Here is a 27,853-nt window from a genome sequence, read left to right on the forward strand (position 1 = left end):
ATGGATTTCAAATGTCAATTCCATTGAGTATACTTCAAATAAATCCTCAGACAAAAGGATAACCCGGCAAAAAACTCTAATGCTAACGGCGTTTTAGATCTATAACAGTTCAGAAAAAAGCTAATATGTAATTGATTGGTAACAACAAGAGATTTAAATTTCTAATTTATTCACATGCGAGGGATTACAATAAGATGAACAACAACAATCTAACAACAAATGAACCAAAGCCGACACACACCCCACATGATAAGAAACATAATAAACAAAAATATTTGTTAATTTTTTTAAAAGATCATTAACAAAAACAACCTCTGCGACGGCGGCCATAGACCACAAACCGATCACTAGGCCAGACGAGTCATTAGCAAAAAACCGGCATGGAGAAGAGAGCAAAAAACACAGAAAATCATATGGAATTCTCCCCACTGAGCCCACTGAGGAGACTCAGTGGAGAGCAAACAATTAGTTCTCCAACAGGGATGCCAACTCAATGGATTCACGATATAATTAAATTTAAATTTTATCGAAAATATACTAAACCAATTTGTTGGCATAAAAACATAAACATAAAAATTTGCACATTAAAAGTTAATGTTAAGAAGGTCCTCCTTGAAATTTAATGATCACTTTAAACTTTATGTTAACCGGAACGCTATAAATCTGTTCATAAAATCCAAACTTTAACAAAAGAAGACTTATAATAAAGGTGGCATCCCTGTTCTTGAATCGGGTTATTGTTGTTGGCATCATTATGCTGGGAATGATTGTGGGGGTAAATAAGACATTCACAAGACTATCTGGATCAGTCTGTTTTCAACACTCTTCAAGTTTTCAAATCGAAAACAATCTTGCCGGGTTATTAATTCGGACACAAACACGTGTTGAGGTGTTATAAGAAAAAAGTATTTGAATTTAGAAAATAAGAAAAATTAAAATATCACAATGACTAAAGGTTGGTTTGGTGGCATTTTTAAATTGTGGTCTTGAAAATATATCAATTTTCTTTAAATCATCATTCAGTTGAAGGATACACACTGGGCTCCCTAATTATTGAGGGTAAAACAAAACAGGTTTTTGATTTACCCGAACATCCTGGCAATTGTTTGATATTGAGTAAGGATCGCATTACTGCTGGTGATGGTGCTCGTGCTCATGACTTGGTGGGCAAAGCTGAAATATCCAATGCCACAAATGGTCAAGTTTTCCAAATACTTAATGAAGCAGGTAATTGAAAAAAATGAAACTTTAGACTGGCGTCTATGTCATGATTAATTTACTTGCTTACTTTACATTAATGTGTAGGTATTCATACTGCCTACGTAAAACCAGCTGGCCCAAAGGCATTTATTGCCAAGAAATGTGCAATGATACCCATTGAGTGGGTAACAAGACGTCTAGCAACAGGTTCATTTTTAAAACGTAATCCTGGTGTTCCAGAAGGTTATCGGTAAGTTAATCATTCACAAAATTGTGTAGTGTTACAATTAGATGTGCAAAGAACCCATTTCAAGGTTTGGGAGAAATGACCTTGAAAAACGAAGTGTAAATATTTGCCTGTCAGGATCAATCCGACGCATTATTGTATGCCACGTTGGCTTTTGTTATAGCTTTCGAAAATGAGGATTTTCTTTATGAGGATTTATTTTGACGTATAGGGTAAGTGCACCTTTTGAATTTGAACTCAAATAACTAAAAATTAAGAAAACAAAATTGGAAAATAATCTTAAAAATTCTTCAACAATATTGTCAGCTAACTTTATATAAAATTTCATTGAGCTAGGACCAATTATTATATCGAAATTTAAGTTTTTGTCAGTGAGGGTTTTTCACCACAACCGAAAATGCATGTTTCTTAAGAAAAAATTGTGGAGATGTTAACCTTATAAGCTCTGTAATTATTTTAAAATGAAGAAATTGTCCACAACATTTTTGTTATATAGGTAGAGAACAGTTAAAAGAACACTTCAGAAAAAGAAATTTTTAAAAAATATTTATAATTGTGCAATTTTTGCAGATGCCGACTTTAGGGACAAAAAAATATAAAATTTGCCTGAAGTCGGCATGGGGTTATAAACATTGATTTTTATCGGTTACTTTTAGCTAAAAATTATAAAAAATACTAAAGAAATACTTTAAAGGATAATTAATAAAAAAATAGTTTCAATTTGAAAGGAACTTTTAAGCAATATTAGCCATGATTTGACAATTGGGTAATAGATGCCGACTACTGGTACGAACTAATTTATTTAAACAATATGTTTAAATTTCCTTATTTTTTGAAGTAAAATCAGTAGAAACGTATGTAATAAACTAGAAATGTATAAATAACTAATGCTTAAGTTCTTTCAAATATTTAAGAAAAAATGTAAAGTAAAGTAAAATTATGTACTTACAAGGTTTCCAGATTATGTGGTCTTTTTGGACGTATGTACTTGCCGAAAAATATAGAAATTTTTGGGGCATTTATTTTAACAATTATGGACGTTCCGAATAAATGCGGACATTTTGCTAATACATTTTAATTGGATTAAGGCGTAAAATTTTTAAACCTTTGCGGAGGAGGTGCCTAAAGGAATGAGCCGAAATAGTCCATATTGGAAATGGTTAAAATTTTGGTAGTCATTTCGTTCCATATTTATCGTGCTAACCAGATATTTTGGGGCTACAAGCGTTCCTGCACAAAATAGGTTGTGCAGAAAACAGTGAATGCAAAGCATTCGCAGAGGACGACGAAACGTTTGCCACGTCTTCACAAATCGACCAAATTAGGACAATCGAGTTTAAAAATTTAAGAGACTACGTCAATAGGACAGAGATCCGAAACTAACGTCAACAAAATAATCAGGAATTAATTCTTAATTCTTACATTCTAAAATACAAACTCATCCTGACCCCAAATTAGAGCGCACAACAGGCCTCCTTATGGCTTAAGTGTATACCCACATGTGGTGATCTTGCAAGATGTTCGATATAGTATATATTTGAAGTTGATTTAAGTATTAGAGGAATATTACGACTAAGTGAGTATGTGAGTCACTCCTTATTGCGTCCATCAACCATTTTTGTTGGTCACCGTGGTTCTTAAAACGTTTAGTCCAATATGTCAGGAAGTATGGTTTTGCCCACGAAAAACATTATGTCGCTGTAAAATGGTAAAAATCCCCAAGCGGTCTCCGGTCTGCCCTTTAATTACACTTACGCGAAAATTTTGAAATTTTGAGGTAGGTGACCTTGGTACCTTCTTGAAACTTGATTTTTACTTCCTTCGAGAGTTATCGTGCGCACCATTTTAGCGAAAAGTTTTGAACTTAAACTAGGTTTGGACAAAATTTTACGAAGGCCAAATTTTGGACCGAATCGGCTGATCCCTTCTAGAGTTATCGTGTGTTTTTAAACTGTATTTGAAAATTTGGGAGGTACCCGAAGCTGATCTATATATATTAGAATATTACGATGTGCAAAGTATGGAGTTATCGTGCGCACCATTTTATGAATTTTATTGGGGGAGGTAGCCGAGGGAGTGTATCTATATGACCCATCTTCGAACTTGATCTAATTTTGGACGAAGTATTACGAGGGCCAAATTTTGGATCTAATCGGTTGATCCGTTCGAAAGTTGTCGTGCGCTTCACCCAGACGGTAGAGTTGTGTAGTTCCGGAACGAACTAGTTCCAAGGAACTATTCCGGACAAGGAACTATTGGAACTATATCCAGTTCTTTCGTTAATATAGTTCCTTTAGTACATACATTTCCTTTCGTGCATATAATTCCTTTCTTCCTTTAATTCCACACTTACTTATTGAGATGCGGCCACATTGTTAAATAAACGTAAATCACATGCTCTTTACATCGCAGCAATTTACTTATTTTTATGTCAATTAATTCACCAACGATGAAAACAAAAAGAGCGACGAAAGAGAAAGATTTGTTAAACTATTTCGATCTCGGAACTATTAAAAATACAGGAAACGGAAAGAACGACGAAAGAGAAAGATTCATGGAACTATATTGCTCTCGGAACTATTAGGAACAAAGGGAACAGAAAGAACGATGAAAGAGAAAAATTTATTGAACTATATCGCTCTCAGAACTATTTGGAACTATGGAACTATATTAAGGAACTAGTTCCTTTTGGGAAAAGGAACTAGAAAGATCGATCCGCTCCGGGAACTAGATTGCCCAACTCTACCAGACAGACGGACAAGACTAAATCGACTCAAAATTGGACATTATTTCGTTGGGGCGCACTTTGGTCCTATGAAAGTGCATATACCCGCGTTATCCTAAAGACTGAGTGCACAAAATGGGTAATAATAAAAATGAATCGGGCTGCGCTTATTGATATGAACCTCGTTCATTCTGTGATGTTCGTGGGAACATCCTTACATATCTTGCTCCAAAGATAGAAGCATAGACAAAGTATTAATGTCTGTTTCCCTAAGACGATTCGAATTACGGTTGTAGTGGAAAATTTTCATTTGTTTGAAAACATAAATGAATCAAATATTTTTCAAAAACATATTTTTGCTGGTAGTTCGAACGAATTTGATTCGAATCGTCTTAGTGAAACAGGGTATTAATTTTACTTAAAAATTTGCATTCCATTCTCGAGAGAAGAACTGATTCTATGCCATTCAATTTTGCATTACATATTTGTTATTGGAAGAACCATATTTCTGAAAAAATTATGTCCTAATAAGACAACATTAAATAAAAATTATTTTAGATGTACCCAATTCTTATTTTACACTTGGAAACACATCAGAAATAATTGAAATTCATTTAAAAATATATACTAAAATGATTGCTAAGCGAAAATATTTTCATTATATATGTGCTCTGTTATTGAGATTTGTAATAAAATGGTATTTTTACAAAAAATGCTCAGATAATGAAGTAAGCACAGGTTATCAGCTACGTCAGTGACCTTATTAATGCCCCTAGTACATTTTCACCTCCATATACATCACAAATATGTACAAATCAATAAGAGATAACTCGAATGTCTTGCATTTATTGATGTAGAAACGAAAAAATGACAGACACAATTGTATTAGCGAAATCTGGCTGACAATAAGAAGTACATACGTAATGAATATGAAATGAACTGGCACTTTTTTGAGAAATGTTTAAGTCCTTGAAGTCTAGAAGCAGTTGATGATATTAGGAAATACTTTAGTATTCCTGCACCACAATTTAACCAATTTAAATGCTATTAAACACAATTTGAAAAAAAATACAAAATATCTAGTTTACATTTTCACCTATTGATGATTAAAGAACTTTTGAGTTTTCACACAAAATAGTATCATTATATGTATAACGAATTTTCTTTCTCTATAACGTAGTCATTCTTCGTCCCCAGTAGTTACATTGTAGAGAAGTTGTCTAATTATCCGCTTCTTGTTTATGCTTCAATTCTTACTATATTTCTTTTTGCAGCTTCTCACCACCCAAACAAGAAACATTTTTCAAGGACGATGCTAATCATGATCCCCAATGGTCAGATGAACAAATTATTTCGGCCAAATTTAATTTTAATGGCGTGGAAATTGGTAACATATCAAATAATTCTATATTATTATACAAATATTAAATATAAATAATTTTTGTAGGCAAGGACGAAGTTGATGTCATCAAAAAAACAACTGTTTTGGTCTTTGAAATATTGGAAAGGGCTTGGGCAACTAAAAACTGTGCCCTAATCGATATGAAAATTGAATTTGGTGTGGATGAAAATGGTATGTATTAATTTTTTATTATCTACGATTTGGCTTTCGACTCTCTCGAGTCAACAAAAATTATCCGAGGAAAGTTCTATGTGCATATATTTTAGGGTGGGGTGATTTGAACGTCTTTAGGGGCGCTTCGAATTTCTGATTCTTGGGATTGTATTGAGAAAAAAAAGTCCATACGTCTACGGTGAAAATCGAGATTCCATATTTTGATTTGCAGTTTTCTTTTTTTGGAAAATTTGCAAATTTTCTTGAACTCATATTTCGTAAACTATTTGAAATGTACAATTATTTTCAAAAGTAAAATTTTAGCTATTGTCTCGGGCTACAATTTCTCTGAACATATTGCTTAAAAAAATTTGTTTTCATGGAAAAAGTCGAAAATGCAGAAAATTTAGTATTTTTGTCAAGTTTTTTTTTTTTGCATATAACAACCAAACCATTGAGTTTTCGATCCAATACTAATACTAAAATTGTGGGCAAGACAATAGTTAAGAACTCGTAGAAGTATTGGAACGGTCCTTCAGGCAGTTTTGGCCTTGTGAAAATGCAAATTATTCGCGAAAATATTGATAAATTACCAAAATCTCCACTTTCACAAGGCCAAACTGCTTGAAGGAGCGGCCAATTAGATTTTTTTCGCCCCGCCCTAATATACATGCTCGTATATGACATGGGATAAGTATGAAATTTGGCCACATACTCTTAATGCCAGTCAACATCTAAGAACATCCACAATACAAGTTTAAGACGCATAGCTGTCATCAGAGACGTACACAGAAAAGTCACCCTGAAGACCGATCAAGCTCTTCTTACCTACTACAAAGGTCCTCATCTTGTCCCAAGCGAAGACGTCAAACTTTGAATTGCTTAATCCAGAAACCATATTCTTGTAGATATGTATATGGTTCCTTAACTAAGGCAATGTCTACTTTAGAACTCGTGAGTGATAAGGGTAGTTCGGCTGCAGCGGCTTTACAATGGTACAGATTAATCTGCACGATGCGTAGCGCTTGCCGCATCCCTTACCTTACGGAACCGAATCCATCTCATCCTTAAATATCCTTCCCCAATGGAGCCGCCCACAGCCATCCTAATATCTATCCCTCCATTCTTCTTACAAGGGATTATTCGCATTCTTGCAATACAAGGTTTACGCCCTTGCCTAAAATTATTCTTTATCAAAGTTTCCTCAGGGACCCGAGGATGGCTTTTTCTATAGAAAATAATTTTCTCAGAAACCTGAGGATGGTTTTTTCTATAGAAAAAATTTCCTGAGGATGGTTTTTTCATGTCCTGAGGATGGTTTTTTCATGTCCTGAGGATGGTTTTTCTATAGACAAAAAGTTCATTGGGGACATTTTTTTCTATAGAAAAGACCTTCCAAAGGACCCTAAGCACCTGAGTCCAAACTCAACCCCCTCTCTCGTCTTCTCAAGTAGACTTGGCCGGATCACCGTGGTATCCAGCTCGTTGTAGTTAGGATCAGGGACCTGTGGAAAGTTTTTTACTATAGAAAAAAATCCTCAGAGACCTGTCAAAGGATTTTTTCCGGAATAAATGTCCTCAGGGACTGTGGGAGGTTTTTCTATAAAAAAATCCATCTTGAGGAAAGTTTTTCTATACGAAAAAACCATCCCATGAAACTCAGGAAAGTTTTCCTATAGAAAAAGCAAACTCAAGAACTTAGGATTTTTTATATTTAATATATATAACAAAAGCCCACCTCAAAGACCTGAGAAAAGTTTTTCTATACAAAAGACCTCGAGAAATATTTTCTATACTGGTTTTCTTCACCTTGGCGGCTTTCCGGGCAATGGCAGCTGCATAGGAAGTCGATGGGAATAGGTTGACCAGCAGACAAAACATCGTCTTCTTGGGCTAATAGAGCCGTTTCACAGTTTTTTGCTGTCGGTATTCTTAGAAAATGATGGTTTTCCGTTGGACCAACCACCTTGACTTCTTTGCTGTCTAGGGAGGATCCTGGACCCGCTTTACGCTTACCTTTTGGATTTGAGTATGGCTAAGAAGCAGACCCCTTCGCCGGGTTGGGCTCGGTTTCGGAGCTGAGATTGACTCCACCTTTTGGCTTGGGCAGTGGGTTTCGTCATTTTTACTTTTTTGCTTGCCGTTGCAGCTTCTTTAGAAACTTTGGCTTGAGCAGATAAAGGGTCTTGAAGGAAGATCGTATTCACCTTAAGTTTGCGCCGAGGTACATGAGAGAGATTTTCCTAGTATACCTCAGCTTGCTTCTGATAAAAAATACCCTTTTCTCTAGGTGCGAATTCGGATCTCGTTCCACCAATTTGCGAAAATACATCAAAGCACGTTTGTAGAACTTTTTTATCGCCCGACGAAATTTTGTGTCCCACCAATGCTTACTGCCGACACTGGGTTTCTAGGCCCGGTTTTCCTGTTACTCCTCTTGGGAGGTTAGATATTTGCTGTTGTTTTTGCTTCGTCCCATGTAAGGTTGTTTTGTCTAAGTTCTTGTGTTATTGTTCGTCGACAGGTGTTTCTTGGTTGACCTCTATTTCGTGATCCTTGGGGATTCCATTCAAGCGCCATCCTGGTTATGCTATGAACATTTTTCCTTAGTGTGACCAATCCACCTCCATTTCCTACATCTAATCTGCTTTTGTATGTGTTCCTGGTTTGTTAAGTTCCACAGTTCTATGTTACTTATGGTGTTGGGCCAGAATATCCTGCATATGATTCTGAGGCATCGATGAACAGTAGATACAGGAGGGTGCGCCATTCTATAGATTTTTCTATTATGACGCGTAAGGTGTTGGCCTGGGCTACACAGCTTCTATTTGGTCTGAAGCTAGCTTGTTCATTTCTCAGAATGTTTTCAACTTGCCGTAGTATTGTGACTGCTAGTATCTTGTATGTATATGGTGTTGAGCAGGGTTATTCCTCTCCTGTTGTTACAGTCTTTCAAGGCGCCATTCTTGGGTCCCTTTACCTCTTCTGTCTCTTCCATCTTGGAGGCAGTCTTTCTCCAAGCTAATGCGATGTGAGGCCGAAGTATCTCAGCCGTGGTTCTGGCGTCGACATGTAGAGCTTCTGCCGGTAAATCTTCATTTCCTGCTGATTTGTTACTTTTTGGTTGTTCTATTGCCTTTTTTTTATTTCGTTGAATCTGGAAGCGTTATTCAACGTATTTTGTCTTGGACTGCTATTTTACATTTCGTTATTTTCAGTGGCGTTTCTGACGTTACTTATTTCTTTGTTAGTAGTCTACCATTACGATCTTTTACTGCTTGGTTCCTGGTATTCATGGTACACCTTCGATGTGTGAGACTATCTGTTGCCTGGTGTAGCTATCTCATGTTGTTCTGCCTGGCTGCTTCCTCTGCTGTTTTTGCCAAATCTTCTAGGAACTTTCTTTTGTCTCTTCTTGCATCTTTCTTCACTTGTTTTGCTAGTTGTTGATACTGCTCTCTTGTGATATTGTTCTCATTCACCTGCATCTAAATTCACCTTTTTGAGAAATTAGGTTCCAAGTATCGTCTGATATCTATTTTTCCCTGTTTTTTGGACTACTCCCAATGTATCTTCCCCAACTTTGTGGTATTTTTATGTAATTTCCTCCCATGTGTGGTGTTGGTTTGTTGGTAACTTTTCGCGTATTGCCGTGGCTAGAATGTTTCTGGCTATGTTGTTTTGGAATTGTTGTAGGCGTAGTTGTTTCAGCCTTTTGTGTCTGGTGTTTCTTCTTTTGCCTTTCACTTTTATTTAGATTTCGCCTATGATGAGCTCGTGGTCACTGTCAATAGGTCTGTACGATAACCCAAAAGTTTGTACAAATTTGCACAAACTTTTACAAAATGCTGTTAGATAACAAACTTGTAAAGTAAAAGAGGGCGAATTTGGAGACAATTGTGAGAGAATTTTGGAGAGTTTAGGACATAGCCGACCAAAAAGAGCGAGCGCTTAAATTGTTTATGTGTGGGTAAAATTACACTGACAGAACAGAACAGGGTGATGATTTTCATATTGAGTATGAAATGAAAAACACAGGAAAAAAGTTGTCACGGCGTGTTAGCGTTCAGAGCCAAATATAGAGGTAGGTGTGTGGGTTCGAATCGTTGGCTTTCCTTTTTCATTTGCATTATAGATCATAAAAAAGCTCGATTAATAAATTAAAAAAAAAATTAATACTAAAAATGATCTTCGCCTAAAAAGGCAAAATTTTCAAATAGAAAAAATATATTGTTGGCGCGTTCGCTTTGTATGACTAAAACTAAAAATAATATGCAGTGAATCACAGTCAAAAGTATCCACTTCAGTTTCTTTTATTAAAACTGCGATTGCTAAGAGTTAATTAATGATAGCGATTTCGTTCTTTTTTATATTTTTACATTAGGGTCTTAACTTAAATATAATAAAATAAAATTAACGAAATTCGGTTAAATTTAGATAAAAAATAAAAATTGTTAAATAACATCGATTTCTACCTCACAGTGAAAATTATCCACTCATATTATTTTTTTCGCACATTTCCCGTCATTAAATGATATTTTGTATGCGTATTATAATGACGCCTAAGGTAAGATGGATATACATTTTTTATTGTTGCATTGCAGACGAGGCATTCTGCGTCATTAAAAATATTAATACAAAACAAAAAATCATTTTCAAATTCTTCCCTCCACATATTTGCCAAAACCAAAATAAAGCGGCATCAACCTGCTTGCATGACATTCAGTACAAAACTGAAGTAAAAAAAATCAAAACATTTGGTCTCTTACTTTGCGTTCGGGTCGCGTGTGTGTGATTTGCCGAAAAACTTCGTAACCATATCAATACCAACGAACGGGTTTGGTTTAGGAGAGTTTTATTTACAAGTTTTTGCAAGGAAAATTTTTCTTGTAAGAATTTGCAAGTTTGATCAGCTGATTTTAATTCGAATGCTTTGTGGCGGACTTCTTGGCAAAAACATAAACAAACGTTTGGTTATTAAAATAAATAGAAATAAAAAGGGAAAAATATTACAGTGAGTGTCGAAAATATTCGGTTTTCAATTTCACCAATAATAACACCTCAGTATTTTAGAAGCCCATGCCCAATATCCAAAAAACCAAATACTTAAAAATATGTTGGTCCTAGGCAATTAAAAAGTGTATGTAACATGGATCCATGGCAACCCTATAAGCGAGAATAACAAAGAAAACGTTGTTAACCCTATTTCTATGCGTCAAAAATATTCGGTTTTTGTAACTTTTGTTAAATATTTTGCCAAAAAACCGGCCATTATCGAACTTTTTCTGTAATATTTGTATAATTTTAATAATTGCGAACAGAATCTTTGTTCCTGTGTGCAAAAATATTAAATTTTATAGCAAATTATTAAAATTTAACGCTAAGGAAAAACGCTATCCCAGAAAAGGGAAAACTGGTCATATTTCATTATAAAAACAGCAGAAATAAAAGCAAATTTTGCTTATTTTTGAATATTTAGTCGAATATAGTTGAAATAATTTGCAAAAGCCACGAAAATATAGAAATAATCGAATTCATGAAACACATAAGCTAGCCAAAACCAAGAACTGGTAGGGAAAGTAGAGGAATCTTCTGAAAAATTACGGCTAAACCGCCCTTAATTTTCTTGAAATTCTTCACTGAGTCCTAAATAACTTCCAAAAGATAGAAAATATGCACTTACTTTCCAAAAAATCGTAAGGATAAAGCCTTTCTTGGCCTTGTAACACATCACAAACCATCGGCTTATTTACGTAACCAAAAATCTAGTTCAAGTTTCGCCTTGATGTACCTTCAAAATTAGATGTACATACATCAGAAACTTGGTGAAATGGAGTTAGTTTTGAATGCCTAAGCAGGAAAAACAGTATACCACCAAGTTTCCGACCTTTCTGTGTACTCTAACACAAAAAGTACGACGTAGCTTCCAGGAGACATGTATTTATCAATGACTTATGATGTGTTACAAGGCCATAAAGGCTTTATCCTTACGATTGTTTTGGAATGTAAGTGCATATTTTCTATCTTCTGAAAGTTATTTAGGACTCAGTGACCAATTTCAAGAAAATTAAGGGCGTTTAGCCGTAATTTTTCAGGAGATTTCTCTACCTTCCCTCCCAGATCTTGGTTTTGGTGGCTAGCTTATGTGTTTTACGAAATCGATTATTTCTATATTTTCGTGACTTTTGCACATTATTTCAACTATATTCGACTAAATTTTCAAAAATAAGCAAAATTTCCTTTTATTTCTGCTGTTTTTATAGTGAAATATGACCAGCTTTCCCATTTCTGGGATAGCGTGTTTTTCTTTAGCCCTAAATTTTAATAATTTGCTATAAAATATAATATTTTTGCACACAGGAACAATGATTCTTTTCGCAATTACTAAAATTATACAAATATTGCAGAAAAAGTTCGACAATGGCCGGGTTTTTGGCAAAATATTTAACAAAAGTTATAAAAACCGAATATTTTTGACGCATATAAAACAGGGTTAACAACGTTTTCTTTGTTATTCTCGCTTATAGGGTTGCCATGGATCCATGTTACATACACTTTTTAATTTCCACAGGACCAACATATTTTTAGGTACATATTTGTTTTTTGGATACTGAGGTGTTATTATTGGTGTAATTGAAAACCGAATATTATCGACACTCACTGTAAATAAATTTTGGGAAACGATAATATAAGTAAAATAACTTATTTTGTAGTTTGTGGTGACTATTTTTTTTTTATTTTATTATTTAATTTATTTAATCTTTTCCGACAACTTCTTCTTGTTTATCAAATCAGCTGACTTCTTGCAAGTGTTGGCAAATTTCTGTTCGATAACAATCTGCAAATTTTTAGCTTCGAGAGAGTAAAATTAGTGGAGAGAGGTTACTGAGAACTTGCTGAGTACTTGCAAGTACTTTTCACTTGCTAAGTTATCGTACAGACCTAATGTCAGTGCCTATTTTGTTTCTGATGTCTGAAGATAGCTCCTCCATCTTCTACTCACGCATATGTGATGTATCTGGTTGCGAGTATTGCCTCTTGGTGATGTCCATTTGTATATATGAATCTCCACCAGTTCAATGAGACGTTCTCCGTTATTGTTTTTAACTTCACATCAATGCCACCCATGAGAATTAAAATGTCTCCTCTCCGAATTTCATTAAGAGTGGATGTTAGCTGTGCGTAGAATTCATCTTTCCCATGGCCCCACTTGTGTACGTCCCTGCTACCACCTATCGTTTCCCAGGAACAACGCCTCCTTGCATTTGTGCAGTGGTTGGTTTTCCTCTGGGGGTGCTTTTCCTGCCATTCATATTTTGGGTTATCCTCTTGTGTTGATGGCGAGGTTGGCTGTAAGAATGTCAGGGGGATGAATTTCCTCTGGAGGGAGATGTAATTCTCTTCTTATAAATGTTCGAAAAACACTTTGAGAGAATTTTCCTCCTCCGCCGGGATTCAAACCTGGGACCCTTCGGTTGGTAGTCTGGCACACTATCCACTGCACTACGACACCCCTTTTTTATGTCCTGTACCATAACTTTATTCCTTGCCAATCCATTTTTCTTCGCCATCGTAGTTGTTTTTTTTTTTTTTTTTGGGAACTATCCCTATCCATTTTTGGTTCACAAGGGTTCGAAAGGATTCGCAGAATGCGGAGGAAAAAGGAGCTAACATCTTTATTATCTGTTACATTTTGTTTCTATAACCCCATCAAAATGAGGGTCCAAGGGATCCCCAAGGTTGACATGTTGAGTCAGGCCCCTTCGCATCCACTCCCGGGAAGATGCACCCATTATGAGGATCTTTCATTTACTCAAAGATTGTTCTAACATAAAAAAGCATAGTCAACGCCGACACTTATGCGATACTTTTCAGTCAAAAATTTTATTTACATACATATGCTGAAGAATTTACAATACAATAAAGATATTATTTATAGTAGATTTTTTTCTTGTTCGATTCTAAACCGAATACACAATGGCCAGAATTATGAAAATTAAGCAATAGAATAGAAAACAGATACGATCCACAGCAGTTGCCAATAGAATCCAATCAAATTGTAATGATCTCGGTGTTTGATTCGATGAATTGAACATTGCCGTATCGTTAGTGACCTCCGTTGGTTCATCATAGACGTGTTCACCCAATTCTTTGACACCGTTATTCATTAAAGTTTGCGGTTCAGCTTCTAGAGAAAATTCACTCAGAAGTAGTATTTGACCTAGGGCGCCATTTAGAATATTTTTCAAAAATGCGGGTACACGTTGCTTGTGTTTTGCCGTAGACAAGTACAACACCACAACTGAAACTATGGTCGATATGCTAAGTAACAATAGACTTGCACTGTAGAAAAGAACGACTAGCGGGGTATTTTCCGCCAGGATGGGCAACATTTGGGCAAAATACATTAGGAAAGCGGCAATGATGACAATCAAGACGGAATTGAGTAGAATTTTTTCTCCCATTTGCGGAGGCAGCCAGAAAATCGATAGGCACAGTAGTATGATGCAGGAAGCTGGGGTGAAAATAACCGTTGTATACATGGAGGAGTATCGCTGCAGTTTAAACGTGTACTCAACATAGTTGTAGAATTCCTCACTGTTATATTCGGCCGTGGCATCGATTATATCCCATTCGGTTGATTTGATCAAATCTTTGTAATCAATGCTTTCCTTATAGTCTAGAAATTTCGGATCAATGCTAGTCAGGGTCCATGTACCCACTTTTAGTTTGCATGTTTGTTGATCATATGGCCACATTTTAAGATTCAAATTACAATAGGCCGTATAAACGACGGGCGGTACCCACAGGAAGCTACCATCGTATGACAGCATTGTCTGCGTATCACCAACATAGTCACCTTCGCTGCCAGCACTATTGAACAATGTAATGTCTGGCTTCCATACTTCCTTGGCACGTATATGCAATGTTGTAATGTTATCGAAATAGGCAGGTTTCCATGTCCTTCCACCATCCATCCAGCGCAAATTTATCCAGCCATGTAGCGTCATACGGCCTTTCAATTCATCGATATCGATATAGTTGATGGATATGCCCAATGTTATATTTGTCCGTTGTTTGGGTGAAACCATGGGGTGAGCACTCTTATCGTAATTTGTAAAAAGTTGTACACGCAAACGGTCCATTGTGGTGATATTGTACTGTGCATTTCCGTCCTCCTGGCATTTAGCAAGCTGAATTATTGCCAGGGCGAGTATGATGGTGCGGGTGGTTGTAGAACGGCAGGAAGTAAACATTTCGAGGGGGTTCTTTTTCTTATCACACACAAAATAATTTCAGTTTATTTTTTTACTTTTTCCTAAGAAAAAGTGGCGAACAAAATAAATTAATCCCAGAATTGTTTGAGGCAATATTAAGTGCCGCACAATGCGCGAAGAAAAAATCGTATGGTGCTGAGTGTAGGAGATTCAAACTAAAACTGCAAGTCCACTTTCATAAAATGAATTAAGAAACTGGTGGCGACCAGCGTATGTGAATTAATTCTTTGTTCAGATTTGAGCAGCGTATTTGTATGAGTTGTGTTTTTATTAAATTTATCTTTATTTATTTTTTTTCATAGTTCTTTTCTTAATATCGTTGTAGGATTTAGAATTTGAGATTTGTATTTGTTTAGTAGAATGCAGAGAATTTCTCTTCGTAGTATGCTACAGAGCCTATCGCCTAGTGAAATATTTGAAGGTGACATTTGATAATAATTATTATAGGGCATTTTTTTTTGGTGGACTGTCGGAATGAATCTAAAGAATTCCAATGTCATGTGTATGCAGTTATTTTGGAATGGGGAGTTCTTAAAAATTGTAGGCCACTACATACATATTTTTGGTATTGAGATTTATTCTTAATGACCAGTTATACATAAAATTTGAGGTTATGGTCATAGAAAATCCCAAGATATTCGGGCAAGCTGCAAATTAAATAACTAAGTAGTTGAACTAGCATAAATTCAGGGCTTTTAAGACTCCTGCGATTCAAAACAAATTATAGATTCCGGAATTATAAAATTCAAATAAAGCGATTGTGAAGCTACAAATAAGAATAAACTATTCTACAGATATACAGTTTGCCAAGGAAATGTTTTCAAACTGAACACTTTCCATGCATTAATTAGTACAAAATGACAAATAGTTGTGATAAAAATGTCGGGTTTTTTGCAAAAATTAGTTGGTCGACTTATTTAAGACCAAATTTAATGGATAAATAAAAAATGAACCCACTTAGTTCAACAATAATAACCAATTCAATTCAATTCAAATTTTTTGAACAGTGTTATACAGAATAATGTTTGGTTTTAATAATAATAACCAAAAGAATAATAAACACGTAATGCAAGGTGCCAAGAAAATGTTTTCAAAATGGAATTAAGGTTCCAAAATACCCCATGTTTCGGTAAATGTTAAAAAATCATGACATTTTATGAATTTTATGCTTAACAAGGATTAGATGCTAACAAATATCAGCAATATTAGACATAGAATATCCCCACTAAGAGGGTTACAATATGGACCAAGGGTGTACCAGATCATATTGCATGTAAACAATGCCCTATATGTCTCAAGCCGAGAATATATAAAAACTAAGACGTTTTATTAGGGTCTGGGTTTACCAAGATGGACTGCCATCAATTACAATGAATATTAACTACAGCAGAACTCATTTTTTGTCGATCTGGCAACCCTCCTGGCCAGATCGACAAAAAAAGTACCAGGTCTTATTAACAGTAAACGGGGCCATCTAGGCCCACAATTAGATTTTAAAATTGGTAAACTTAACTGAAATCGATTTGAGGGATAGAACATTCACTAAAACAAACAAAAATATAACCAAGAACTACAAAATTCGTTTAGAAATACATATGGAAGATATTGCTAGATTATACTGAGCTTGCTATAGACATCCGATTTTATCTATTAACAGCGCGGTTGGGGAATTCTAGTGTTTTTTGGATTTGATGGTAACCATGGTAACACTGTAGCATTATTTCCCCGTCACCTAGAAAATTATGCCACAGTATTACTTAAGAGTACACGAAATGTCTCCAGTAGGTCATAGTAAGCATTTGCGAAAATTTTAGAAATCTGTACCCCACAAATTTTTAAGGAATATTAGTCTCCAAATGTGCTATTTTCGCCTGTTTCATGAAATATTCTTACCTCTTAATTAATTCAGAGTTAAATAAACCACCTGTCGGTCCTGGTTGTAGGCCTAGGTGGCCCCTTTTACTGTTAATAAGACCTGGTACTTTTTTAGTCGATCTGACAACCCTCCTGATCGAGTTCTGCTGTAGGTAAAATTCATTGTAATTGATGGCAGTCCATCTTGGTAAACCAAAATACTCATAAAACGTCTTAGTTTTTAGATATTCTCGGTTTGAAACATATAGGATATTGTTTGCATACAATATGATCTGGTACCCCCTTGGTCCATATGGTAACCCTCTTAGTGGGGATATTTCATGCCTAATATTGCTGATACTTGTTAGCAACTAATCCTTGTTAAGAATAAAATTCAAAACATTGGGTTATTTTGGAACCTTAATTACATTTTGAAAACATTTTCTTGGCACCTTGCATTACATGTTAATTATTCTTTTGGTTATTATTGTTGAACTAAGTGGGTTAATTTCTTATTTATTTATTCAATTTGGTCTTAAATAAGTCGACCAACTATTTTTGGCAAAAAACCCAACATTTTTATCACAACTATTTGTAATTTTTTACTACTTAATGCATGAAAAGTCTTCGTTTTCTCAGTTTGAAAACATTTCCTTGGCAAACTGTATGTATGTATGTGTGTAGATACGAATAGGACCTACACTCCTGTCGATAGTGGTTTTGTTGATAGGTTGATAAGTAATCCAAGGATTTCATGGGGAATCAATACTTTCCAACCTTATAAATCTCTTGGACCGGATGGTGTCACACCGCTTGTCTTGTTCACCATACAGTAAATTGGTGTTGTTGTAACAGTTCGGTTGATTTGTCCATGATTTTCCTGCATTTCAAAATACGAGTATGTAATATGGAGAAAAGATTAATCTAAAAAATATTGTGCCGCGAGACCTGCCGCGTGGTTAGTGTGTGTTGTGGATCTTATGTGTAGATGATGGTTATTGAGTGAAGTTGAAGAAGTTTGAAATGGGAGCTACAGAAAGGTTCTTTGGCGTCCCAGCGATGCAGCCAGTGACACTCGGTCGATGTCCGATGAAATGACATCTTGGATGTCGGGACTGTAACGCCGGATGTCTTTCCGGAAGTGTCTAGGGGATGGATCTTGTCCCACAATATGGTGGTTGGGAGGCGATGGCTGATGACATTATGTTGCTACACTGACAGCATCCTTGCCTCCCGATGCAGATGGTCGACTTCTTTACACATCCGGTAGCGGTTCGTACGGCGTTATTTTGGGTGGTTTGCAACGTCTTCTACTGGGTGTTGCTTAAAAATTAATTCCAAACGGGGGCTGCGTAATTCAGAACTGAGCTTGTTAAATGCTTTGTAGGTTGTAAGCAAGACCTCCTTATACTTTTCGAAGATGACGCCGAGTGTTTTCGTATTTTGGACTGATGATATTGTCCTGTCTTCGACCAGTATCCTGCTTACCTCTTTTGTACATGACGTGAAGATGCTTGCCGTTGATTTTGGCGCTGAAAGCTGTAAGTTTATTTCCTTCAAAAATGCTGCGAAGGTTATAAAATAAGCATTGATTTTAATCTCCAGTTCATTAATGCATACTCCTGTGTCCATAAAGGTACAGTCATCTACATAAATCACAAGGTTTACGCCATTTGGAGGGGAAGGAAAGTTGGAAAAGTAAAAGTTAAACAGCAATGGAGAGATCACATCTCCTTGCGGTACGCCTTGTTTAACTTTCCTACTCTTTGACTTTTTACCTCTGAATTTCACATGTGTCTGCCTCCCATTAAAGTAAATACATAACCATTTCTTCGTCGCATTGGACAATATGGAATTCAAAATGTGGTCAAAAGCACTGTTTGATCGACTGTATTAAATTCCCTTGACAACTACGATCGTCCTTTCGACAGGTCTTGTTTGATCTAAGCCCTTTGCAATGTTGTTGACGACATCTGCAAGGGCTGTTGTGGTGCTGTGTGCCTTTATGAATCCATGCTGGTGAAGTGCTGCAGGAAGATCGGCAATGATGGGTAGCAGAAGAGATTCCAAAACCTTGGCTGGAGGTGACAATAGGGAGATCCGGCGATATGAGTCTCCTTTAATTGGTGGCTTGTCAGGTTTTGGTAGCGGAATTATACTCGCTACTTTCCAAATCTTTGGGATCACTGACCTATTACCGACAATTTCGATGGTTTAGCTCTCCTGATGACAGTGCTATTGTCCTCGGTTGTTGAAAAAAGGGCAGTGGCCTCTCTCCTTAGTTTTAGGGCTGTTCTTTTTGTCCTTTGCCTTTTTGTTGGAAGTGCAATAAATTACTGGCAGAACTTTAGCGCACATTTTTTTGGCATCGATGATGTCAGCACCTCCGAAACTTACAGCGATGTTTCCGCTCTGCGTTTTGGATCCCGTGAGATCTTCACTGTGACCCAGAGCTTATGTGAGCCACTTTACCGTTGTCTAAATGTCTCTCCCATTTCTCTGCGATGCTGCTCGATGAGAATATTGATTTCGTCTGACAGAGTGGAGATTCTTGGACCATGTGGAGATGACTGGCGGATTTCGTCTCGTTGTTCTGCCAGTCGCAAAGCACCTGTTGGGAAATTGTGGAATTCTGCTTGCTGGTATCAGCGGCTAAAGCTTTTAGGATGATGGCTCTTAATATCCTTTCTCATTGTCAGGCACATAAGGGAGGTGGCTTTAGACGGATGGCATTGCCTATGTCATTCATGAAGCCCTGCCAGTTGGCTATAATTAATGAACGATCGTTTCTCTGACTCCACAAAGTCTCTAACACGGATATCCCTTGCATCGAACACATATCGGAATGTGAGAACTTGTAATTAGTATTGGGATGTTTCCGATGCAAGGGATACCCGTGTTTGCCAAGATGTTAATGATAGAAGCAACGCACTGGCTATACTAATGACAGGGGAGCTGGAAGAGTGTGCGGTAATCCTGGTTGAAAAGTCCTCATTGATCGGCTATAATCCTGACGAGTCGATTTGATCAGCAATGGGATTTCCACGGGAGTCAGCGAATAGTTGAGAGCAGCCCCATAGTTCATAATGGAGGTTGAAATCGCCAAGTAACATACGACTATCACCATCCAGATGGGATATCGAGGGCTGATAGCCAAACCGAAGGCTGTTGACAGTTTCTACTAAAAACCAGGGCTGATAACCAAACCGAAGGCTGTTGACAGTTTCTACTAAAAACCAGTGACTTTCGTTGATTCTCATATCGGGATCAACTCTGTCGATGTTTGGGCCGGTCTGGCATATGATTTATTATGCCTTTGTCCATGTGCCGCCTTCCGAGACGGTGACCGCTCTCTCGGTACTTGGCAATCTATGCAAAAGCAGCTGCATAGGAGGTCCATGGGTTGACCACCTCTTGGGCGAAGGTTGGGTGCCTTCCAAATAACGAACCTGTTTCACAGTCTTCTGCTGTGAAGTTTTATCCACTTTCTCAGAAGAGCATAGTTTTTCCGTTGACCCAACCACCTTGACTTCTTTACGGCCAGTGGAGGTTTCTGGATCCGATTTTTTCCTCCACTTTATCCATGATATTCGGGTTTGAGTCGCCAACTGTTCTCCTTTACGGATGTCGTTTGTCTTTAGTCTTTTTCCTTCCCTTCTGGTGTGGGTTCAGCTTCGGAGCAGAGATTGAATCCACCTTTTTTCTTGCGGCAGTAGGTTTCGTCAGTTCTATTTTCTACATCTAGCTTACCGCTGCAGCTTCTTTAGAGGCTTTGGATTGAGAACTACTGGGGATGGAGCGAAGATTTTGTCTACCTGAAGTTCGCAACGGGTACCTGAGGGTAAGTTCTCTCGAATTTTCTCATGCTTGCTTCTGATGAAGAAGACCTCCGGCATGTGCCGAGGATCAGCTGGAGCTGGGGTTGCTGCCAGTTGAGCATCTGAGTCCATACTTCTTTCCTCCATGTTACTCTCATCTTCCCTACTAGACTTGACTGGGATCACCGTGGTGTCCAGCTCGTCGTCAGATTGAGCAGCATGTCTCCGGGGGTAGGTTCTGGTTTTGTCTTCCCTCTTCCTGGGATCACCTTGGTGTCCAGTTCGTCGTCTGCTAGGGTCAGATGGAGTAGCGTGTCTTCCGAGGATATGTCCTGGTTTTGCTGTTCCCGAATACCGTATACCGGTTTGCGCCAATCTTGGTTATATCGTTGACCGCCGGTTCGTCTTGTTTCCTAATATGTATTAATCTTTGCTAGTAGTAGCTACAGCTGTAGATGTTAAGGCATTCACACCTAAAACAGCCGAATCACAATCTCTTGATCTGGACGACACATGGCTTGTCTCAACAACTCTGTTGTTGTTTATTTTAGGGGAACCTCTCCGATCCATTTTTGGTTCACGGGGATCTTATGGATCCAAAGTGAAGGAACACGTCGTTTAGAGATTAATCACTGTTAGATGCCACTTCTCTCTCCCAGCAAGCTGAGGGTCCCAAGGTTGAAAAGACATGTTGGATCAGATCTATTGGAGGCTACCCTCTCAAATTTCTGATTTAACATGTCCCAAAAACTCCCATCCGCCATTCGGAAAGAAGAGGTTAAGAAGTAAGAGGAACACTGAGAAGCGCATCAAGTGGGACCTAATTGCACCTCATTCCTGTAAGAAGCCGATAAGTAAAAGTTGGGGTCTCAAACCATATGTAATATACTGGCTGTAATGGACAGTGATCTACCCTATTTTTCCTCGTATGTTGGCATTTTCTGGTTGGCTCCGAGCTGCGCAGTTCTCACTATTGGAGCAGTTAAAAGTTCACCAGCATTGTATGCTATACTTAATACCTAATTCCTGCATATTCTAGTTTAGTATCAAGCATCCAGAGGTGCTTTGGCACTCAGGGAGCTTAACATGTAGCGTTGTTCACGGCTTCGATATGCAAGCTTTCTACATCGGATAGGTGCCGACTGCAATTTTCCAGCACTAGTCTTTGACACAGCTGAGGTAATAATCCTTGGTAGGGGTGAGGGTAGGCCACTCCTTGATAGCTTATCCAAGAACTGAATACACTGTGCCTCAAATTTGAACTCAAGGTCTGTGCGGTGGAAAATTCCTTTTGGAGATGAAAGCCCTTAGTGAGTATATTAAGAACCCAAAAGAAAATTTTCCCCATAGGTCAAGTCTCTGAGATATCGCGCGATGAATTTTTTGAATTTTTGCCTATGATGCTTGAGAAAATAGCTTTATATCTCTGTTTGTCGTTATTGTAGCTTCGTTTTGAGATTACATGTCTCCAGTCAAATCGAATGGCGAATCTTTTTGTAGAACATTTCATTCTTCTAACTCAATTCCTTTCATGTCCTTTTCGTCCTTTCTTTCTTGAACCGTAGTAAAAGTACCACAAGATGAGATTTTACAGCATCCAAATATTCGACAAAAATGTTGCTCAGAGAATTTTAGGTACGTTTCTCATTGACAACTAATCGATATTGTCACGTTTTCATTGTCTTTTTTGACATTTACCCGGTTTTTGTTCCAAAAAACCTATGTTTTGTTTTTCTGTATATTCGTTATTTGTTATGTATTGGTAGGTAGACATACCCATTGGTTATCGCTTATATTGACATCTGGGATGTATCTGAAATATTTACCATATATAGCTCCCGATATGCTGAACACGTTAATGACAAATATTCTTGGAAAATAGATCCGGTTATCTAATATTTTGAACCGGATATAGCGATATAAAACCCGGATTTTGTACCGATTTTAAGTAACCGATTAAGCTTATATATATATACTATTAGGAAGCCAATAAAATTGCCAATCAGGAAAAATAAATTTTTTGACAGCATCTTACCTGAGTTCGGTGCTAAAACAAAAAAAAAACCGTATTCTTGAACCGTTTTTAAGGAAAAATATCACTGCGCGTAAATATGAAGATAAAAGCTTGGTGGGTGAAATATTCTTTTTTCCGATGAAAGTGGATGAAGTTTATATTATGAACCCGGAAGGACAGTTTTGCCATAGGCCAAACTTCTGAGTTATGGCGTGATGCATACATTCTTGATGAACTTTAAGAGCACGACAATAAACCCGTAACATAAATTCCATTTCGCTATAACTCAGAAGTTTGACCAATGGCAAAACTGTCCTTCCGGGTTCATAATATAAACTTCATCCACTTTCATCGGAAAGTTTGACCAATGGCAAAACTGTCCTTCCGGGTTCATAATATAAACTTCATCCACTTTCATCGGAAAAAAGAATATTTCACCCACCAAGCTTTTATCTTCATATTTACACGCAGTGATATTTTTCCTTAAAAACGGTTCAAGAATACGGGTTTTTTTGTTTTAGCACCGAACTCAGGTAAGATGCTGTCAAAAAATTTATTTTCCCTGATTGGCAATTTTATTGGCTTCCTAATGGTATATATATAAGCTTAATCGGTTACTTAAAATCGGTACGAAATCCGGGTTTTATATCGCTATATCCGGTTCAAAATATTAGATAACCGGATCTATTTTCCAAGAATATTCGTCATTAACGTGTTCAGCATATCGGGAGCTATATATGGTAAATATTTCAGATACATCCCAGATGTCAATATAAGCGATAACCAATGGGTATGTCTACCTACCAATACGTAACAAATAACGAATATACAGAAAAACAAAACATAGGTTTTTCTGAACAAAAACCGGGTAAATGTCAAAAAAGACGATGAAAACGTGACAATATCGATTAGTTGTCAATGAGAACCGTACCTAAAATTCTCTGAGCAACATTTTTGTCGAATATTTGGATGCTGTAAAATCTCATCTTGTGGTACTTTTACTACGGTTCAAGAAAGAAAGGACGAAAAGGACATGAAAGGAATTGAGTTAGAAGAATGAAATGTTCTACAAAAAGATTCGCCATTCGATTTGACTGAAGACATGTAATCTCAAAACGAAGCTACAATAACGACAAACAGAGATATAAAGCTATTTTCTCAAGCATCATAGGCAAAAATTCATCGCGCGATATCTCAGAAACTTGACCTATTGGGAACATTTCCTTTTGGGTTCTTAATATACTCACTAAGGGCTTTCATCTCCAAAAGGAATTTTCCACCGCACAGAAACCTTGTTGCACAGTGATATCAGAGACTTGTATGAACTTAACGACAACTGCAGTGTTTTCAGGCAGAAGTCTTTGCAGTGTTGGAAAGCCTTAGAACTACTATTTGGAATGACAGACCTTGCAGACAGGATATTGTAACAGTATACGTGGATAGCCAGACAGGTCTAAAGGCATTATGGCCCTTCTCTATTAAATCTAGAGTTGTGTCGTTCGTGAACGACCCGGCTCATATTAACGACTCCGTGAAAAGAACGAACGGGTCCGTATCCAGCTCATTCCTTTATATCGTTCATTTAGATCGCTAAATGGCCATTCTGCTTCAGCAGAAACAAAAACTACCACAAATAGCTTTGCACATAAACAAGCAACATAAATGCATTGGGTTGCAGAGTTGTGTCGTTCATGAACGAACTTTTTCAAAAGAACGAGCGGAGTCATATTGAGAACATTCTTTTACATCGTTCTTTTAGATTATGTTATTAAGCTCATCTCGTTCAGCTGGCTCCTCTCGTTCTTTTTGCTTCACTCGTACGATGAATAAATACATTTAGTTTCTCTCTTGTTAACATCACTACGCGTTAATGAATTAACAAAACAAACATCTTGTGTGTCGAGTGTAGTGATTTTTTAATTTATAGTATAAATTAAAAATATATGGAAATTATTTAAAAAAAAAAAAAAAATGAATGGAAATAGGATGATAAAACGACTATTGATGCAGAGAACGAACGATAGCCACAAGAAAATGATAGACTGAAATCTTTTATTGAACGAAAAAGAACCAAAGAACGGTGTGGAGGATCCGGATCTTTTTGGTGAACGGAATGAAAAAGATCGATCCGGAACGGAATGAAAAAGATCGAAAGACACATTATACGTGGATCCAGGCTGCTCTAAAGGCATTAGGGTCTTTCGCTATTAAATTCAAAACTGTTCAAAATTTTAGGTCTATCTTAAAAAGTTGTGACATAGCCGTTAAATTTTGTTGGGTACCAGAGGTCACTGCAATGTTCAAGGAAATAAGACATTTGTGAACTGGTAAGAGCAGGTTCTCAGTCCTCTGACCTTCAGTTGGAGGACTGTGTCAAACCACCTCTTTGCTGGGTTGTTCGATTATTAAATGTAATTCATTCAAGGCATTGCATTGGGCGCCATTTTGTTATATTTAAATAAAAAATGTTGTAACGTATTTAAAACATTCTTCTTATTTATTATTTTCTTTTAATTTCAGGTCAAATCATTTTAGCCGACATTATCGATTCAGACTCTTGGCGTTTGTGGCCTTCCGGTGATAAACGTCTTATGGTCGATAAAGATGTGTATCGCAAATGTGCCACCGTTACAGATGAATCTTTGGACACAGTTATCCGCAACTATACCTGGACCAATGATCAATTGAAAACGATCATGCCCAAATCCGATCATTTGGTGGTCATTCTAATGGGCAGTGCCTCTGACACCGAACATTGTGAAAAAATTGCCAAACATTGTAAATCGTTTGGTTTGAACACAGAACTGCGTGTCACCTCAGCTCACAAGGGAACCGAAGAAACTTTACGCATCTTACGTGAATATGAGGGTCGTTTGAATAATTTGATCTTCATTGCTGTTGCCGGACGATCAAATGGTTTGGGTCCAGTGTTGTCTGCCAATACCCCCTATCCGGTGATTAATTGTCCACCCCTTAAGGCTGAAGATAAGGCATTGGATGTTTGGTCTAGCTTAAATGTACCATCTGGTTTGGGTTGTCCCACTGTTGTATATCCTGAAACTGCCGCCCTACATGCTGCTCAAATTTTGGGTCTTCATAACTTTATGATTTGGTCTAAATTGCGTACAAAACAATTGTTGAATTATGCCGCGCTGAAGTTGGCCGATAAAAAGGTACGCGGTGTACGTAATGCTGAAGAAAATAGCAAGTAAAGCGAGCGTGCGTGTCATAGCGAATCTTTTGCCATATCACATTCATATATTGATGAATTCGTTAATATTCATTTTTATACATATATTCCTATGTTTGTTTAAAAAAGACATTATATTCTTAAAATAAAAAAGTTTTTATTAAAAATCAAAATAATTTGTTTGTGTATCTAATAATTTAGTCAGGGGATTGAAAATACTTATTTCGATAGGAATTGAGTCGGCTGCACCAACCAGATTTTAACTGTGCAAAACGGACTCGTTTGTCAAGGCAGATGTCGTCCATCGCTGCAACGGTTGGTGGGTTCTTCCGAGGACTGTATTCATAGGGTTTGCTCTTATATTGTTGTTTTAACAGTGTTTGTTTGTATGTTCGTTTCTACTTAATCTGACTGTAGCTCTATGTCCAGTTGTAGGGCTGCTTCAGTGGTATGTAACCACAGATCTACTGGAGTTAGTTGAGAAGGTTTGGCAGGGCATCTGAAAAGAGCAGTGTGTCGTACGGGCCTGTGCCGCATGCTGGGCAAATGTTTAGCACGATGTTTTCGATTCTTGCCTGTACTCTCTCCAGATGGTCAGGCCTGAATAATTTCTGAAATACACACTTTCACGTCATCCGTTGCATCTTACCGACCTATGGTGTCTGAAAGGTTGACAAACTAAGCAGAATCACGGGCGACTGGCGGACCCGCACCTTCCAAAATGGTATGTTTTTTTAGAATTTTTTGGTATATTTTACTTGAAAAATTTTGTATTTTGTCTTATGGAACAAATGACTTCCATGAAGTACATATCCCCGGTACTTCCAAGACGATATTGAACATTTCTTCCCGAAGGGGTAACTCTCGCCGCAACAAAGCGATTATCTTAGGCGACTGTTACTATCGACTAGGCGACACTTTTTGGTGACTTCCGCGAAAGTTTTTGCTTTCAGTGGTGGGTGTTATGTAAATAAACGGAGGAATAAAGTAGACGCCAAATTTACGTCTATAGCGATGCCCTCAACTTACGGCTTTCATACAGGCCGAAATCTTTATAATCAAAAAAGCTGCATACACAAAAAAATACTGCATTGTAGGAATAGTGTTCATAAAGTCTTGCTAAAGTTCAAATTTCTGCATTTCATGAACGCCTTTCATTAAGTTCGGCTTTCTTGCTTAATTCATTTCTGGTAAAAGACCAAAGACCAAGTTCGACCTAATTCAAATGTGGTTCTGACATTTCTTTATTCCTTTACCAGAAATGAATTAAGTAAGAAAGCCAACCGGCTTATGTGTCGAGGCCTTAAGAAAAGTTCTTTAAAAACATATGTACGTTGGAAAAATAATTATAAGAATAAAAAATACAAATTAAAAGAATAATTATTTCAAAGAAGAATAAAAAGCAAAATAAAAAAATATTTTTTTTCTTCACTACCAATTTGTATCGATAATAAAATTTTTCAGGAGCCACTAAATCGACATTCACAGGTAGTGTCTAGGCCGTAGTTCATTTCTGTTCATTTCACCTGACCAAAATTTTGAAACTTCATGTTAGCGAAAAGGCCATATTTAGCAAAGATGCAAACCTTATTTTAGACATACTCTTCTGATGAAATAATTTTCAATACTATTTTTTAGTTCTTATGGCGCAAGACTTCTTGGCCAATTTTATCTTTTAGAACTTTTTTGACAATATCTCACAGTTAATATATGGTCAAAACAATGAATATATTAATAATGCCATAAATTTTTCGGCGGATTATTTATCAAATAATTCACAACTACAGTGAATGTTATGAAATTCAGTGATATCACTTCGGTAAGGCCAAAAGAAAGCGAATACAATGGAAAACCTTAGAAATATAATAACATTTAAATTTCAAATATCTTAACATTACAATTTTCAAAAATATGCAAAATTCCGATGTCTACATATCGCAATGAATTTCTGAAGGCCGAGAACTAATGCTGA

At 36.9% G+C, this 27,853-nt stretch overlaps 2 protein-coding genes across 2 annotated transcripts; one reads left to right on the plus strand and one right to left on the minus strand.

Annotated features, from left to right (window-relative positions):
• Positions 1–759: 759 nt before the first annotated feature.
• Paics (PAICS bifunctional enzyme) lies at positions 760–26,054 on the plus strand. The gene is made up of 6 exons (XM_073972281.1): positions 760–955; positions 1,024–1,227; positions 1,306–1,450; positions 5,447–5,559; positions 5,620–5,745; positions 25,212–26,054. Exons 1-6 carry the CDS (start codon positions 946–948, stop codon positions 25,901–25,903), a joined length of 1,290 nt encoding a protein of 429 aa, XP_073828382.1. The 5' UTR covers positions 760–945; the 3' UTR covers positions 25,904–26,054.
• LOC141396652 (neuronal acetylcholine receptor subunit alpha-2-like) lies at positions 13,585–15,170 on the minus strand. Its single transcript, XM_073972276.1, has one exon. The coding sequence runs from the start codon at positions 14,982–14,984 to the stop codon at positions 13,689–13,691; it is 1,296 nt and encodes a 431-aa protein (XP_073828377.1). The 5' UTR covers positions 14,985–15,170; the 3' UTR covers positions 13,585–13,688.
• Positions 26,055–27,853: the final 1,799 nt, after the last annotated feature.

This window comes from Musca autumnalis, unplaced genomic scaffold (genome assembly GCF_047663935.1).
Source record: "Musca autumnalis isolate F117 unplaced genomic scaffold, ASM4766393v1 scaffold_3, whole genome shotgun sequence".
NCBI lineage: Eukaryota > Metazoa > Arthropoda > Insecta > Diptera > Muscidae > Musca > Musca autumnalis.